The following is a 19429-nucleotide window of genomic DNA, read 5'->3' as shown; positions in this document are numbered from 1 at the left end:
AAGAACTGTGCGGCAGTCACCCCCACCAATATTATCATGGATAGATGCATCTGTGCCAGATTGGTGAAAACGAGGTCCATTAGGTTTTTCCCTCATGTTGGTTCTCTTACCCCTGACGAAGGCCCAGTTTTGCAGCTATGTGCTCCAGTCCAGAGTCAGTTGTGGTTCTACTGGACCACTCCTTGTGGACATTGAAGTCCCCCACCCAGCGTACATCCTGTGCCCTTGCTACCCTTGATACTTCTTCCAAGTGTTATGATGTAGCAGATGATGTGTGCCAGGGGGACCAGGGACAAGGGCAACTTGGTCTCGCTATCACAACAGTTTTGCGGTTTGTATTTATTATGAGGTGTGTGCACTGAATTCAGAAGTAATGAGACCACCAGGACCTTTAGAGATTTTAAAAATTAAATTAAAATATTTCTTAACAAAATAAAAGATTTCAAGCCCAGATATAAGACTACAATTACTTCGTGCTATAACAAATCCTAAAATTCCTAATTAACCTGACTCCCAGTTACACACCCACTTTAAGGAAGCAATCCAAAATAGATTTTAGATTTAAAAAAAAACAAGTTAGCACAGTACCCGCTTGACAGTAGAACTCCAAATGGCTTTCTCCAACTTCAGTTACTGGACACAACAGATTTATGCATGTTGTGGTCACTTTGACAAATGGACCACAAGAATCTCAGGTACAGGTCATGATCATTTATTCGAACAATTGCAAGGGGAGAACCATCTCAATGCAGCTTGAGATAGCACTTTGCTAAATTACAAGTGTTCAACATATTTATGCATTATTGGTCACGTACAAGAACAGTTTCCAGATTCTGATCTCGTCAACATATAACATTAAACAGACATCTCTGGTAACAGGTACATGCATCGTATGATCCTATTTTTCACCCAGGCAGAGACCTTCCCTCTATCTAGGACCATCTGTTCTTCCCCTATCTGTTGAAGAGCACACTTAATCTTAGTTGTTATTGCCATCCTCTGACTACAGTCCAGCTCCAAGGCCTTTCTGTTGTTTGCAGGCGCTTAAGGTTGTGCAAGGTTCATCTGGTAACCTTTAACTGCCAATGTGCTTGAAGATTAAGTAATTCATTCCCTTTCAATAAGTTCTTACTGTACCCCTATATTCTCCCCCTAACAATGCACAAAAGGCTGGAGGCTTCTTGAAGGTTGTTTCACACACTCCTGTTAGATCTTACGTAGCCCTCACCCACATAGCCTTTCATTCTCCTTTATACGTGTTTCTCTCTCTTTAATATGTAAATTCCATTATCCCATATGCCTTTGAAACGGTACCTTTCCCATAATGTAAAAGCTTTCATGTTGCCAATAAGCAGTAACCTTTGGGAAAAATAAGCACATTGCTAAGCCTTGCTTATCTGGCTAGTTCTAAACAGACTAATATCCCGTTGAAATCTAAACAATCCTTCATTTATCTAAAAATGTAAATTTCCTTTACACCTTACATGCTAAGCCAGCATCCATGTTTACTCATTGGCATTTCAAACACATTTCTACACCTAGCTCCTTTTAATAATTCCGAGCTGCAGTCTACCTGACTCTAAAGTAACTACATCACACAGGCAGAACCAACTATACTCACACCCATAAACCTACTTTACAACAAACCAAAAAAAATTATGAAAATTATTATACTTTTGTAACACAAGTGGTGTTCAACATGGAATACTGATCCATCTACTGAGGAAGGGCAGTTGGTGGTGATCAACAGAAGGTTTCCTTGCCAATGTTTGACCTCGTGCCATGAGACTTCATGGAGTCTGGAGTCAATGTTGAGGACTTCCAGGCTCACCACCTTCTGATTGTATGCCACTATGCTGTTCTCTTTGGTGGGTCTGCTCTGCAGGTGTGCAGGACATATCTAGGGATGGTGATGGAGGAGCCTGGCACTTTGGCTGAAAGCTATGATCCTGTATGACTGACGGGCTGTATCTTGATTAGTCTGTGGGACAGATGCCCCAATTTTGCACATGTCCCCAGATGTTTAAAAGGAGGACTTTGCAGGGACACTGGGTTGGGTGTGCCTTGGTCATGTTCGGTGCCAAGGACACTGCTGGCTGGTCTGTCTGTTTTTTTTCTATACTTTTTTGTGGAAGTCAGATACAACTTGAGTGGCTTGTTAGGCCTTTTCAGAAGGTAGTTAAGAATCAACCACATTGCTGGTGGGTCTGAAGTCACATATAGGCCAGACTGAGTAAGGATGGCAGATTTCTTTCCCTAAAGGACGTAAGTGAACCTGATGGATTGTCACGACAATCTCCAGATTTTCGTTCAACAGCAAGTTGCTTCACTTGAGCATTATGAAACAAGATATGACACTGAGCCACATAAGGAGATATTAGGTCAGATGCTTTAGGAATGTTTTAAAGGAGGAAACTGAGATAGAGAGGTGTAGGAAGGGAATTCCAAAGCTTGGTGCCTAGGCAGCTGAGCACGTGGCCATAATGATACAGTGATTAAAATTGAGAATTCTCGAGTCCAGAGTTAGTGTAGATTTCTCGTAAGGTTATGGTGCGGGAGGAAACTGCAAAGATAGGGAGGGCTGAGGCCATGGAGGAATTTGAAAACGGGGATGAGAATTTTAAAATCAAGACATTGTTTGACTGGAGCCACTGTAAGTCAGTAAGCATAGGAGTGGTAGATGAATGGGTCTTGGTGCAAGTTAAGAAATGGTCAGGGAAGTCTTGGATGACCCCGAATTTACAAAGAGCGAAATATGGGAGACCAGCTAGAAGAGTGTTGGTACAATCAAGTCTAGAGGTAACAAAGGAGGGTTTTGGCTATAAATGAGCCAAGACGGACAAAGTAGGATGATATTACAGAGGTGGAAATGTGGCATTGGTGATCGCACAAATATGTGATTAAAATCTCACCTTTGGGTCAGATATGACACCAAGATTGAGAACAGGCTGGTTTAGTCTCTGACAGTTGTAAGGGACAAGGATGGAGCTGATAGCTAGGGAATGCAATGTGGAGAAGGGATTAAAAAGAATGGCTTCAATCTTCCCAATAATTAATTGGAGGAAGATCTGCCTATCCAGTACTCTGTTGGATAAGCAGTCGAATAATTTAACAATATTGGATGAGTCATGAGAGGTTGGCTGCAAGGTAAAGCTGGGTGTCTTCAGGGTATGTCTGAAAGCTAACACTCTGCTTTCGGATGATGTCACTGAGGCGCAGCATGTTGATGCAAATAAGAAGGGGCCAAGAATCAATCTTTGGGCAACAACAGAGGTAATGATGCACAAATGGGAAGAGAAGCCTTTCCAAGTGATACTTTGGCTACAATTAGATAGATAAGAATGGAACCAGGTGAGAGCAGACCCACCCAACTGGATAATGGTGGAGGGGTATTGGAGGATGGTGTAGTTAACCGTGACAAAGGCTGCAGACAAGTAAAAAAAAAAGGCAAGGATAGTTTACCTTTGTCATAATCACAGAGGATGTCATTTATGACTTTGAGAGTTGCTTTGGTACTCTGGTGGGGTGGAAACTTATTTGGAGGGATATAAACATGGAGTTCTAGGAAGTTGGGCACATATTTGGGAGGTGACAGCATGTCCAAGGACATTGGAGAGGAAAGGGAGGTTGGAGAGTTATTTAATAAACTGAATTTAAATTCCTTGCACCTTTCTATCGTTGGTCCAGGTCTCTAGATTACCATTCCAACAACATAACCACCGTACACATTTGCCCCACCACCATCTCTATGACATTAGATACCAAGTCGTGGATAAGTGAGAATTTCTTCTAATTGAAAATGAAGATAACCAAAGCCATTGTTTTCGGCCTTTGCTTAAAAACTGCAGCATTGCCTGGACTCCACCTTTTCCCTGGCTATTCGCTCTAGCTGACGTTCTGTTTAAACCAGAACTGAGCTACAATTTCATATCCTATCCACTACGAAAACCAATTCCTCCTACTTTTCAGCATTCCCCAGTTCCATTCTACCTTACTTCCACTGCTGCCAAAACGTTTCCATAATCCCTAGACTTGACTTCTGCAGCCTCCTTAACATCATCCTCCATAACAATGTAAATACACATCTGGTTTCTTAAGGAGTGGCACTCTCTTGAGTCAGTGGGTTGTGGGCTTGACTGCTTTGTAAATTATGTATTTAGCAGCAGGAAGTTGCAGCTTGGAATTGGAGCTTGGACTGATTGGTTGGGGAAAATTGATAGATGGAGTCCAAGGTGGGGAAATGTGTGGTCAACCACCTTGGATTCAAGAAGGAGACATTGGCATATTATTTTCACGGTGAAAGTGAAGTGATTTGAGTGTGCATGTACGCAAACCACTAGAAGCTGGTGAATTGATGCAAAAATTCATGCGAAAGTTAATAGAATATTTACCTTGATCCCAATGGGGTTAAAATTTGAAAATGAACAACTACTGCTTAAGTTGTACTGAGACTTGATCAGACCCTATCTGGAGTACTGCGTACAATGCCTGTGGGGGGTTGTGAGGTGTGCAGGGGATTGCAGATAGTGCGGGAGGTACAGTGCAGATTAACCAGAATGATATCAGGACTTGAAAGGATGCATTATGAGGACAGGTTACATTAACTTGAAAATTGAGGACTGATCTAATAGCGATGTATAACATAATAAAAATATTTGATGGGGTATATATAGAGAAACAATTTCCTCTGGTAGGGGAGTCCCGAACACGCAAGCATTATCTTAAAATTAGAGCCATGTCATTTTAGGAGTGAGATCAGGAAGTACTTTCTCCACAAAGAGTAGTGGAAATCTGAAATCACTCCCCCAAAATGCCTTGGATGCTGCGGTGTATAGGAACAAAACTGAGACCAATAGATTTATGCTTGATAAAAGTATCAAAGGAAATGGAGTAGAGATAGGTAAATGGAATTGAAGTGTAGATCAGCCATGATCTAATTGAATGGTGGGTGGAACATGCTCGAAGAACTACCTGGCCTATTCCTGTTGCTATACAATGAGAGTTATTTCCTTCCATCCTGGCTTATCTCATACTTATGAATAGAGGGGAAGAAAAAGGCAATTGTTTATTTGTATCTTGGCTCCAACATCTTTCTGTCACAACTTGCTTTTTTCCTATTTTACCCATTCTGTTATCACTCCTCCGAACTACTTCATCTTTGTTGTAAAGATGTGTCTTGCGTGTTCTTCTTCATCCCCCCACCCACCCTGCACATTTCCACTGTGTAGAAATATATTAATTGCTTTCCTCCTTTTCTGCCTTTGTCTTCCTGGCACCCCTGTTACTCATGAACAGAGTAGAAGAAAATATATCTGAAGAAGGGTCATATGGACTCAAAACGTTGACTCTGTTTCTCTCTCCACAGATGCTGCTGGACCTGCTGAGTTTTTCCACTGACCTCTACCTCGCGGAGGCTGAGCGTCAACTCGCAGACACTTCCTCCTACCTCTCCCTGGACCATGACCCCACCATGGAACATCAAGCCATTGTTTCCAGGACTGTCACTGACCTCATCTCCTCTGGAGATCTTCCTTCCACAGCTTCCAACCTGATAGTCGCCCAACCTCGGACGGCCCGCTTCTACCTCCTTCCCAAAATCCACAAACAGGACTGTCCCGGCAGACCGATCGTGTCAGCCTGTTCCCGCCCCACGGAACTCATTTCTCGCTATCTTGACTCCCTTCTCTCTCCCCTTGTCCAGTCCCTTCCCACCTACATCCGTGATTCCTCTGACACCTTACGTCACATCAACAATTTCCAGTTCCCTGGCCCCAACCGCCTCCACTTCACCATGGACGTCCAATCCCTCTACACCTCCAATCCCCACCGGGATGGTCTGAGGGCTCTCAGCTTCTTCCTCGAACAGCGGCCCGAACAATCCCCATCCACCACTACTCTCCTCTGTCTGGCTGAACTTGTTCTCACACTGAACAATTTCTCCTTTAACTCCTCTCACTTCCTCCAAATAAAAGGTGTGGCTATAGATACCCGCATGGGCCCCAGCTATGCCTGTCTCTTTATGGGGTATGTGGAACATTCCTTGTTCCAGTCCTACTCCGGCCCCCTCCCACAACTCTTTCTCCGGTACATCGATGATTACTTCGGTGCTGCTTCATGCTCTCGTCGGGACCTGGAAAAATTTATTAATTTTGCTTCCAATCTCCACCCCTCCATCGTTTTCGCATGGTCCATCTCTGACACTTCCCTTCCCTTTCTTGACCTCTGTCTCAATTTCTGTTGATAGACTGTCCACCAATATCCGTTACAAGCCTACCGACTCCCACAGCTACCTCGACTACAGCTCCTCACACCCCGCTTCCTGTAAGGACTCCATCCCAGTCTCTCAGTTCCTTCACCTCCGTCGCATCTGTTCTGATGATGCTACCTTCAAAAACAGTTCCTCTGACATGTCCTCCTTCTTCCTTAACCGAGGTTTTCCACCCACGGTAGTTGACAGGGCCCTCAACCGTGTCCGGCCCATCTCCCGCGCATCCGCCCTCACACCTTCCTCTCCCTCCCAGAAACATGATAGGGGGCCCCTTGTCCTCACTTATCACCCCACCAGCCTCCGCATTCAAAGGATCATCCTCCGCCATTTCCGCCAACTCCAGCATGATGCCACCACCAAACACATCTTCCCTTCACCCCCCCTGGCGACATTCCGTAGGGATCGTTCCCTCCGTGACACCCTGGTCCACTTCTCCATCACCCCCTACTCCTTAACCCCCACCTACGGCACCTCCTCATGCAAACGCAAAATATGCAACACCTGCCCCTTCACTTCTTCTCTCCTCACCGTCCAAGGGCCCAAACACTCCTTTCAAGTGAAGCAGCATTTCACTTGCATTTCCCCCAACTTAGTCTACTGCATTCGTTGCTCCCAATGCAGTTTCCTCTACATTGGAGAGACCAAACGCAGACTGGGTGACCGCTTTGCAGAACACCTTCGGTCTGTCCGCAAGCATTACCCAGACCTCCCTGTCACTTGCCATTTTAACACTCCACCCTGCTCTCTTGCCCACATGTCTGTCCTTGGCTTGCTGCATTGTTCCAGTGAAGCTCAACGCAAACTGGAGGAACAGCACCTTATCTTCCGACTAGGCACTTTACAGCCTTCCGGACTGAATATTGAGTTCAACAACTTTAGATCTTAAACTCCCTCCTCCATCCCCACCCCCTTTCCGTTTCTTCCCCCACCCTTTTGTTTTTTCCAATAATTTATATAGATTTTTCTTTTCCCACCTATTTCCATTATTTTTAAATGTATTCCACCCATCGGTTATTTCACCCCACCCCCACCAGAGCTACCTTGCTTGTCCTGCTCTCCACTCTTAATTAGCATTCTTTTAGATAATATCACCACCTTCAACACCTCTATTGTTCTTTTGTCTGTGACATCTTTTGGTTATCTCCTCCTATCACTGCTTGCTTGTCCCAACAACCCACCCCCCTTCTTCCCCCTCCCCCCCGCTTAAACCAGCTTATATTTCACCCCTTTCCCATTTCTACTTAGTTCTGTTGAAGGGTCATGAGGACTCGAAAAGGCAACTTTGCTCTTCTCCGCCGATGCTGCCAGACCTGCTGAGTTTTTCCGGGTATTTCTATTCTTGTTTTGGATTTCCAGCGTTCGCAGTTTTTTGTTTTTAGCTCTGAGTTTTTCCAGCATTTTTTGTTGTAGAAGAAAATGTATCTTGTCTTTTTGTTTATTGGTAATGGTGTACCTCTGAACTTTAATCCCTTGCTCCATCATGGTAGCAAAGATTCTGACTTGGGATAATTTACCGGACAGAACGAGGTTATTTGGCTCATCAAGCCTGTGCCAACTCTATTAGCTGTCCACTCTGTCCTATTACCTTACCCTCTTAATTTTTATTTTTCAAATGTTTATCTACTTCCTTTTAAAAGCTGTTATACACTGTGCTCTTATCACAGTTTCTGGTCGGACATTCCATGCCCTAAGAACCTTCTGCATTTAACATAAGTTGTCATAGCATCTCCCCTTATTCTTTTGGTCTTTGAATTTATACCACTTAGCTACTGACTCTAACCAGTGGAAATATTATTTCCTACCTACTTTATCTTAAAAAAAGCTTCTATGATATCGCCCCTTAATTTCCTCTGTTCTAGTTGTCCTCATAAGTAAGACTTCTCATTTTTGGTATCATCTCACTAATTTTGTAGCCTATTTATGGCCTTCACATGCTTTTTAAAGTAAGGCACCCAAAACTATATACAATATTCTAACTGCAGAATAACCAATAATTCGTATAGATATGGCCTTGTCACTTTGCTCTTGTACTAATGTACGAACATATGAATTAGGAGTGGGTGTAGGCCATTTAGCCCTACACTGGTCCAGGTTATGACACCTGTGATATAAAGTTTTTCTCACTTTATCAACTTGTTCTGTCACTTTTAATCTTGTATATTCTGAATCTTAAGTATGTAAAATTGTTGAATTGCTTTCATTCAAAATTCACTTTTTAAATCTTTAGCCAAATGCGCAAAGAACTGGAAATATTATGTTGTCAATCTTCATGCAAAGCAGAAGGATTTACTGTGATGGTAAAAGGTGCATTTTTAAATATTCCCATTTATTTGATCATACTTCTGATCCAATGGATGCCGAAGATGAATTGTTTTATAGTTGGGCGTTTTCACATATTTGCGGCTTTGCTTATTAATAAATTTAAGTAAGTTCCAGTGTGAATGCACCAACCTTTTCTTTAGGTCATTGACAACCAAGCTTTCATAGGAACATAATGTTCCATTATAGACCCTTTTCTCACCAACTACTGGTAGTCCACTACATCGGTATTTCACAGACTGCCAAGAATTGGAAGTGACATAAAAGTGATAAAGACAAAATACTGCGGATGCTGGAAACCTGAAACAAAAACAAAAAATGCTGGAAAAACTCAGCAGATCTGACAGCATCTGTGGAGAGAAAGACAGTTAGCATTTCGACTCCGTATGACTCTTCAGAGCTCTGAAGAAGAGTCATACGGACTCGAAACATTAACTCTGTCTTTCTCTCCACAGATGCTGTCAGACCTGCTGAGTTTTTCCAGCATTTTTTGTTTTTGTGACATAAAAGTGAACCTATTTTGGCTGTTGCTCCACCATATTTGAGATGAGACATTACAGATAGGTGAACAATTAGCACACCCATGTGCAGATATGTAATATCATTGTACCATAAGTATTTCGCCACTGTATATTAAATGTGGGTGTCTTGCTCTGTTGCAATTGAATAAATATTTCAGCTCTGTCGGTCTTTTTTTCACTCCAGATTGACAGGCTGTATGATTGGAAGAAAAGTCCAGATACGGATCTGGTTGCCACATTAAAGAAGCAGAAGAAGAACACAAAAGATGAATTTGACGAGAGAGCTAAATCCACTATTGTGGAATTTGCACAGCAGGTTTTGTGACTTTCTCTGTTATGTATCTTTTTTGGAAAAAAGTCAGGAACATTTCAGTTTATGTTCAGAATATGTTTTCAGCCAAGTTGTTTCCCTACATGATGCCTTCTGTTCATAGAAGATACAGCACAGCAGTTGGGTTTTCGGCTTATCTTGGCTATGCCAGCTCTGGGGAAGTTTCCAATTAATCCCACTCCACTGCTCACTACCCATAGACCTTTCCTTTTTTTCTTACAAATGTTTATCCAATAATCTTTTGAATATTATTGTTGAATATTATTGTTTCACCACCTTTTTAGGCAGTGCATTTCAGACCACAACTCACTGCCTTAAAGAAAAAAAATCTCCATGTTGCTTCTGGTTCTTTTGCCAATCACCTTAAATCTGTCTCCTCTGGTTACTGGCCTTACTGCTACTGAGAACTGTTTTGCCTTAGTTACTCTATCAAAGCCATTCTTGTTTTTACACACCTCTTTAAAACAAAAAAATCTCCTCTTAACCTTTCCTGCTCTAAGAATAACCCCACCTTCTCCAGTCTCTCCAAATAACTGATATCCCTCATCCCTGGTATTACTCTAGTAAATCTCTTATGCACTCTTTCCAAGGACTTGACATCCTTCCTGAAGTGTGAAGCCTAGAAATGAACACACTACTCCAGCTGAGGCCTAACCAGTGTTTTATAAAAGGTTTAGCATAATTTCCTTAGAACCATAGAAAAGCTACAGCACAGAAGGAGGCCATTTGGCCCATCTTGTCCATGCCAGCCCGAGAACACCCAGGTGCACTTTCTAATCCCACCTTCCTGTACCCGGCCCATAGCCCTGCAGCTTACAACACTTAAGGTGCAGATGAACCTTAATTTTATTGATTTTATTTTTTAAACAGTATGTCTCTACTAATAAAGCCAAGGATCCACATGCTTTTTTAAACTACCTTCTCGATTTGTCCTGCCTGCTTCAAAAATTTGTGCCCATACAGCCCCAGGTCTCTCTGTTCCTGCACCCCCTTCAAAATTATACCATTAATGGCCTCCCTTCATTCTTCTTTTCAAAATGTATAATTTCTCAATACTCTGCATTAAATTTCATCTGCCATGTGTATGCCCATTTCACCAGCTTGTCTATGTCCTCTTGAAGTCTATCACTCAGCTGCTAATTGTTTACTGCATTTGAGTTTTATTTCATATTTGCAAACTCTGAAATTATACCCTATATACCCAAGTCCAGGATATATATGACACCACTGTATCATTCCCTCTAGCCAATTTTGTATCCATACTGTACTGTCCCTTTAATCTCTCAGGCTTTAATTTTGCAAGCAAGTCTATTATGTGATACTTTGTCAAATGTCTTTTGGAAGTCCATTTATTAAACATCAACTGCATCCATCGCCCTCATCAACTAGCTCTGCTACTTCATCAAAGAACTGACCAAGTTAATCAAACACTATTTATCTTTAGCAAATGCATGTTGACTTTCATTTATTAGCCCACACTTTTCCAAATGCTAATTGGTTTTGTCGCAGATTATTGTCTCTAAAAATTTACTTATAATCGACATTGGGCTGATTGACCTGTAGCTTCCAGGTTTATCCCTCTCCCCTTTTTAAATGGATGCAACCCAGATTTTCCTCCTCTCCTCCATGTGTATCCCTCCCTAGGTAACTAAATACTAGGTACCTGCTTCTAGCCTGGTGCATCTTACTTCCTGTCTTGTGCTATTTATATAAAAGAAAAAAGATTAAAATGGAGTACATAGTAAAAGGATGCATTGCAGAGAGTAAGATGACCAGCTTACTCTCAGCAGCTCCTCCCAGCCTTATGGCCTCTATCACAAGACTAGAGTTACATTGTCTTGGGATAAATTGCAAACCAACTTTATTTTGACATATGTCGCAATTCTTTTGTTAGTGGTCTAAATCCTGAAATTCCTTAACAGCATTACTAGAGCCAAGGCTGCAGAGGTTCAAAAAGGTGGCCATCACCACCACAGAGTAACTGGAGAAGGAAAAGAAATGTGGCCTGACAGCGTTCCTCACATCCTGAGATAGAATTTCTTTAAAAACCAACATGCCCATGAGAGCTCCACTAATATTTTAAGTGTTTGGTTTTCATCTGTGTGCCAACTTGACTAAATTTACTGTAGTTGTTAGGGTGAAGTGATTTTATCTTAATGACTGAACTATTTTATAGGGCATATATTTATCTGTATATTGCTAATGGATAACATGCATCATATTTTTAGGGTCTCAATGCTGCTTTATTCTTTGAGAACAAAGATCCACGTACATTTGTGTCCTTGGTCCCTACATCAGCTCACACTGGGGATGGCATGGGAAATCTTATTGCAATGCTGGTGGAACTGACCCAGACTATGCTTGCTAAGAGACTAGCATATTCAGTGGAGCTAAGAGCTCAAGTTATGGAGGTAAGCACTCAAGATCAACTGTAAACTTAGATAAGTAATTTACAGGTCAACCTAGAAAATATTCTGCAGCAATATATTTCTCAATTTAACTTTTATGGTAAATGGTACAGGTCAGAAAAAGTGCTAATTAATAAAGCAACACCCTTCCTTTGCTGGCTTATCTGTAGTAGATGAAGTCACAGACAGCTCTTGGGTACCTTGATGCAGTGGCCAATCATCATCTGCAAGTTTAGAAAGTTAGTGTTAGAAGACTACTGATGTTGTGGTGTCAGAACCAAACATGATCCTCCCTTTGCATGATCACTGTCAACAAATGTACGCACATCCTACCAAAGGGGTTACTGAATAGCTGTCAGGACTAAAAACCCTGTTTGCCCACATTTTGTCCCCAACCCCCACTTTGCTAGCTTAGAGATATAAAGACCAGTTGTAGTTTTGCAATCACTGCTTTAGTTAAGTCACCATAGATCAGGGTTTGAATAGGATATGGCATAGTAGCGCACACTAAGCTTTCAGGAGAGTTCGGGATAACCCTTTTTCATATTATTCATTTTATTTATTTATTCTATTTTTTATCTATTCACTTTATTAATTTATTAATTAAATAAATGGGCAGCAATATAAAAGAATGATTTATCAACATCTGTCAACCTTGGCTCAGTGATGACGTTCTCACTTCTGAGTCAGAATGTTGTGGATTCAAGCCCCACTCCAGAGACTAGAGTTACATAATCTGAGTTGGAATTTCAATGTAGTAATGAGGGAGTATGCCACTATAGGAAGTGCCATCATTCAGATTGTATGCTAAACTGAGACCTGGCTTCCCAGCTTGGTTGGATCTCGCTTGGTGCTATTTGAAGAAGAGCAAGAAGTTCTCCTGATGTCCCATTCCAACATTTATCTCTCAATTAGCATTACTAAAACAGGTTATCGGGTTATTTGTTTCATTGGTGTTCATGAGACCTAACTATATGCAATTTGGCTGCGGTATTTTCCTACTTTACAACAGTGACTTCAATTCAAAACACTTGATTAGCTGGGAAGCACCTTGGGGTGACCTTCGATCATGAGAGGCAAAATTTAAATGTATTCTTTGTGTGGGAAACTCTTCTGTTTACTGGTAATTAAGAACAAGTGTTTTATGTTGTTCCTATATTTCTGAAAAGCTTTATAAACTGCTAGTTTCAGTTTATCCAGATGTTTTACCCAGCGAAAGTGAACTTGTATGTTACATAATTGTCTCTTCAAAGCAGTTAGTGAAGATTGAGTTAAATGGAAATATTCACTGTTGCCCCTGTAAACTTGAAATAAAGTTAACTGATAGGAACTAGATGTTGGAGTGCTCTGTTCATTAAAATATACTTGTTCTGAAATCTTGACAAATTATGGAAACTTGCTTGAATCTTTTTAAATCTTGCTTTAGATATTCCCTTGTGCTGGTGACCCCCATTGAAGCCTGAGTATCTTGCATTTAGGGATGTGTCCAACTGCGCACTAACTCTATGGTAGTGGAATTTGGAGACATAACAATAGAATCAAGACATAACAATAGGATCTCTTCATGATCTGAACTGAGTATTTGTGTCTTTCCAACATGCTCCCATGTGCACCTCTTCAATCCAAAAGCAGACTAAGACTTGATAAGAGGAGCCCAGATATAAATTGTTAAGCTGCTTTACTTCTCTGACAGCAGTAATTATAAAAATAAAAGCTAGGATCAGACTAACTTAATTTGATCATTACAACATGTTGCTGTATAATAATACAAAATAATGAAAATGCTATGCTTTACCATGTCAGTTAGTCATTGTACTTGATTTCATCAAAATTACTTCTCTCTAGTTTACTGAGTCTGGAGGGAAAACCTGACTTTTAGCTTTTTATTTAAAAATATGATATCCAATATATGTTTCTATCCCTATTTTTGACTGCCTGCACATAAACAAGAGGGTTAGACCTGTTCTACGTAGCTTCTGCTGAGTGATTGTTATTAGGGTTATCCCAACAATGAGTGTGAAGAAGATGGGCAACAAATTGCTTATTGTTTTCGAACTTTGGACAAACAACTTGAATACAAGCTCATTAGAACTAAAAATGAATATACTTTGCTTTAAAAGCCCAATATTTAAATGTTTTTTCCCCCAGACCCTTTCTATGGAAAAATGGTCAAAAACATTCCAAAGCCTGATAGTTGCTTAGTTGTGCAACTTGGTCATTTTTATCAACCCAAGTAAATGAATGCCATCTTTTCCAGCCTGAATTGGAATTTACCATGATTAACAGTTGCTAATCTACGTTGATTAGCTAATACACCTTGAACCTGCTGCTAGGATAAACCCAAGTTATGAGTGGGGAGAATCATATAGGCAGCATCATTTATTGGTGCAACTCAAACTGTGGTACTAAGTCATAGAAACCAGGCCAAGCTACAATTTGCATTAGCTAACCTTAATCAGATTGGCCGAAGGTACTACAGTTGGCCGTAGCATCCTGATTATAAGAAAGGGAAAAAGCAGCTTACTAGCCAAGTTGTTTTTGACTCTGTGGGACTGGATACGAGCATAAACTTCTGGTGAGCAGCATGTCAGAATCCATGAGAAAAAGACATCATTATCATCCTTACTTACAGACAGAAGAATAAGAGGGATGAGATCAGAAAATGGCAGTGTATTTCACTGATTAACAAAATTCTGTCCAAGGTCATCGCTAGTTGGGTCAAGACTGATCTGGGGATGGTGATCCACCTGGATCAGACCTTCCCTGTACCCATTTCTGATATCCCTGCATGAGGCTATGATCTCATCTGTGCAGGATAGGAGGGAGGACGCCACCTTAATCTGCTCGGACCAGGAGAAAACCTTTGATAGAATGTTGCACATTCACACGATGGACATGCTATCCAAAATGAGATTTGGAGAGGGAATCTGCAATTTGACCCAACTGCTCGACACAAACATCAGTAGTGCAGTCGGTGGGAATTGGGAAGCTCTCTGGTCAAATTTGGAGTCAGACAAGGCTGCCCTCTCTACTGTGCCCTGTTCATGTGCTGTATCTATCAGAAAGGATGGGACATGAGGTCTTAGGCTGTGGAGGAGCTCGGATCAAGGCCTCCCTGTACATGGAGAACATTGCTGTCTTCTCAGATCCACTATTGGCCTACAGATAGATGAGCATCTGCAACCAGTTAGAAATGGCCTTGGAAACCATTGTAAATAGCAGAAAAAGTGAAGCCACGTTGTCTGGGAACTGAGCCAAGAGTTCCTTTTCCCATCAGGTCAGATTACCTGAAGGTTCTGGGAATATGTTTTGCTGGCAGAAGCTGGGGTTTGGACCAAGAATTGCACCAAGAGAAGCTGGGCATGTGTGAATAATGCTTTCTCCCGATTTGTGGGTAAGAACCTGGCCATCAAATGTGAGGCATTCTTTGTGTTGCATCAGTTCAGGCCCATACCCTGTTCTTGCACTACAGCAGTCACATAAGCCATCTTCCACTTTATCTGGAGATCAGAAATGGACCATGTCTGTGTGGACACAGTGTATGAATCTCCACTTAAAGAGAGGGAAAACGCACCCAATCTCACCCTCGTGTTTAATTTTCTGGGGCTGCATCAGGCTGTGCATAGACCCACTGCGCACATGCATCAGGTGTCATTACATTCTGAGCTTCTTTCTGAACCAAGTGTTGGTTAGGATGGATCTGGCCACACTGCTGTGGAGCACTGCTTTCAGCTGGCTAGGCTATGCCATACCACCTGCTGCTAGTAGAAAAGCTGAAGAAAAACATCTTTGCTCACATGTCAATCAGGCAGTGGTCTGCACGTAACAAAAACAAAAATAGCTAGAAAAACTCAGCAGATCTGACAGCATCTGCTGAAGAGTCATACGGACTCGAAACATTAACTGTATTCCTCTCCACAAATGCTGTCAGACCTGCTGAGTTTTTCCAGCCATTTTTGTTTTTGTTTCAGATTTCCAGCATCCACAGTATTTTGCTTTTATCTTGGTGGTCTGCATGTAATGTTCTCAAGGCTCTGCAGAAAAGGGAGATGGTGGATCCTGTCAGATGGTGCTCTGATCAGGCTATCAAAGTCATTTGGCAGAATGCCTCATCGCAAGAGCTTTACAAGAAGCAAAAGATGTAACTTGGCTGGTGGTGAGCAGGGCCCTCCCTGTCAAACCTGACCTCGCACCTGGCTGTTGTGGAGAAGAGACTGTCACCCATTTCCGTCTGGAATACTTGTTTGCAAAGATAGTGTGGAAAAAAAAATGCTGTGGTTTTTGTCTATGTTCATCCAAAGTAGATCCATAATACAGATTCTGCATTCTGTAGACTGTTCCCAGGGAAGTGCACCAGGACAAACATCAACTGTGGCTAGAAGGACATTAACTCAGTTAAAGATGTCTTTGGTCTGCCTGAAACTTTCTAATCTTACAGTGCATGGAGCTGCCTGCAACTAAGTTTTGTGACTGGTACATTTCAAGGTCAAAAAGTATGTGCAGTGGGTTGTTGGTTTCCAGCCTGCGCACATTTCCCCCCCCCTCTCTTTTGGGGGGCAATAGTGGGGAAGTGCTGGAAGGATTAGCAGGCTGATTACCAACTTGTTGAACCAGGTCATGAATGCTCCTTCCATGGCGAGCAAGTCCTGGAGTGGGACTTGAACCCTGAGTTTCTGGCTCAAAGGCAAGGGTGCTACCTATTGAGCTATAAGACCTCCATGTTGAAGCATGCACTGAAGCTTGATGAAGCTGGCTGCTGCAGCGGCTCAGTGGGGAAAGGCTACTTTATTGGGCCTTTCTGCCATAGCACACCTTGGGCTGTTTGCATCAAAAAGTGCTTAAATGAAATGTAAATGTAGGTGCAATTTGCATTATAAGTGGAATGAGGTACCTTACCGTGTCAATTACTGTATTTAACCAATTGATCTGTAATGTGCTTTATGTATAACCGCATTTGAATTGTATTGTAATGTAATTTTATGAAATATATTTTGGGAAAATTTCCCATTATAAGAAATAGTCAGGCAGTGTTCCTTCTGACTGACTATTATCAACTGACATTTGATGGAAAATGTACGTGTGGACACTGGAGGAAAGATTGTAAAAGGCCTAAGAAAGGAAGTAATCTTGCATTTATGTAGTGCTATATCACATCTTCAGGATATCCTAAAATATTTTATAAAAAAGAATTATTTTCTGAAATGCAGCCATTGTTGTGTAGACAAACATGACAGTGTATGTGTGCACAGCAAAGTTCCACAAATTGCACATGAAATGAATGAGAAACTAATCTGTTCGTAATGATGTTTGGGAAGGTGTGGTCAGAGGATGTTGTCAGGACATCGGGAGATTCCCTGCATCTCTTCAAATGGTACCAGAGGATTATTTTTTTTGCATCCACCTGGATGAATAGGCAGGTTCTTGATTTTACACCTTTGCTGAAAAATGGCACTTCCAACCATGCAATATTCACTGCATTGAAGTATCATTTCAGGGCATGTGTTCAAGCCCTATAGTGGGCTTGAACTCTTGACCTTCAGTGGTGAGAGTACTAGTAACTGAGTGAAGTTGATGCTCGTCCTCCACTCAGGTGGCGACAATATCCAGTTCAACCTGTTGATTTTAATATCTAAGCAGATAACCAGAGAATGGCAAAATTCCAGAGGGCTGCTTATGTTGCGAACTATATTGCGAGTGAACAGTTTTTGGAAAAGGGAACATTAACATGAAGGAATGACCCAGAATGGACATTATGGCAGTAACCAAAAATATATTATACAATAGTAAATTTGTGTCTTTTTGTTTGGATGTTTTTTTTCAGGTAAAAGCACTTCCTGGAATGGGAACGACTATTGATGTGATTCTAATCAATGGTAATATGAAGGAAGGAGATACTATTATTGTCCCTGGAGTTGAAGGCCCTATAGTTACACAGATCAGGGGTCTCCTGTTACCACCACCTCTCAAAGAATTGAGAGTAAAAGTATGGAAAATAATGCTATTATATAAAAAGTTAATGTTTTATCTACTATATTTCTGTGTAGCATGATAATAAAGCTTAGTTATGTGACACTTTCATGTTAAAGGCTTTTATGATCACATTATGCCATCACAAAGTGCTATTTGTCTCTCCCATTCACTCTTCAAATTACCAAATTTCACATCACATCTTTTCAAAATCTGTTGAAATAATTTTCCGCAGACTTTTCTGTATTAATTGAACTGGAAACTATCTACATCTGTGTGCACCCAACACTTGTGATTTTGATAGGAATAAATTCGTGAAGCAAAATGACTTTGTGATGTTCTCTTGTCAGATATCTAATTAACAAAATAAACATTTGGCCTAACATACTAATTTGATTCTATGGAATTAAAATGATGAGGAAAGTAGTTATATTTTGGTAATTGCCTCAAAAAGGGATATACGTACATTGGTCATGATTGGGTGAGGAGATGCAAGAATAAACATAATTTTAAATATGAGCCATGAAGAAAGTGAATGTTAAGTTCCAGAATCCATTGAAGAGAGAGAGTTAAGGGGATGCTCACTAAAGTATATAAAATATTAAATGGAATAAATACTCTCAGTGGAACCCAGATTAATGCATTAAAGTAAATCAGGTCAGTTGGACAAGAGAATTTAAACCTAATGAAAACTATATTTTAAATGAGTATAAGATATAGATTGTAAATAGTTGAAGCCCAAACACTGATCCTTACACTACTCCACCTGAAAATGATGCATGTATTTCTACTCCGTTTTCTGTCTGTTAATCAAACCTTAACCAAGCTAATATATTGCCCAATGCCATATGTCATAGTTTTTAAAAAATATATGACAACCTTTTCTTGGCACCTTACTGAATTTTTTTGAAAATCCAAAAACACTATCTCCACTTATCTACTCTGCTGGTTATATCCTCAAAAAAACTTTAATTGCTTTGTTGATCATAATTTCCATGTCATAAGTCAGTTTTAGTTGTAATGGTTAACTCTGGAATATCAAAGTTTAATGCATTAAAATGGTTGCATGGGGTATATTGAATTCTTTTCCTATTCTTGATAAATGAAGCCTTCAGAAGCAATTTTTTTTATGTTGGGAGGTGGGGTACAGTAACATCATACAAAATTTATTAAACCATAGTATCAATATACAACATCAGTGTAATGTTAAATTGACTCAAGATTAAAGCAGTAGGTTGCAAAGTAATTTTATGCTAACAATTAGCATTAATTTTCTTTTTTGAGTACAAGCTCTTTATCTCAGAACATTTGACTGAGTTCATTGTGTTGGCAATATGTTGATTTTACCACTATTTCAGCAAATTCCCATTGCAGGAATTTTTGGAGAGGATGCCCTGAATTGGTACCTTGAATATTTGACTAAACAATAAGCAAATGAGAATTAAAACTGAAATTGAGCTTTCCTGTTGGCACAATTGAGCTAGCTGACCTCAGGCTGGGTAGTAATGGACCTAATATAATTGCCCTGTGTTAGGAAGAAGAAAATCAGACAGCATATTGTTCCTGAGCATTACTGTCTAACAACCCCTTATGAAAGTGCACTATGACCTTTTTT

The 19429-nt window shown here is 40.8% G+C and overlaps 1 protein-coding gene across 1 annotated transcript in view; it reads left to right on the top strand.

The window, feature by feature from the left end:
- Positions 1–19429, top strand: part of eif5b (eukaryotic translation initiation factor 5B) — a 120023-nt gene that overhangs the window by 73967 nt on the left and 26627 nt on the right. Inside the window, exons 15-17 of the mRNA XM_078545652.1 lie at positions 9293–9424; positions 11668–11850; positions 17669–17830. Coding sequence (XP_078401778.1) covers positions 9293–9424; positions 11668–11850; positions 17669–17830 — 477 coding nt within the window. The remainder of the gene's footprint in view (positions 1–9292; positions 9425–11667; positions 11851–17668; positions 17831–19429) is intronic.

Source organism: Cetorhinus maximus, chromosome 7 (assembly GCF_964194155.1).
Source record: "Cetorhinus maximus chromosome 7, sCetMax3.hap1.1, whole genome shotgun sequence".
NCBI lineage: Eukaryota > Metazoa > Chordata > Chondrichthyes > Lamniformes > Cetorhinidae > Cetorhinus > Cetorhinus maximus.
The sequence above is the reverse complement of the archived record's forward strand: the minus strand, read 5'-3'. Positions and strand labels throughout refer to the sequence as shown.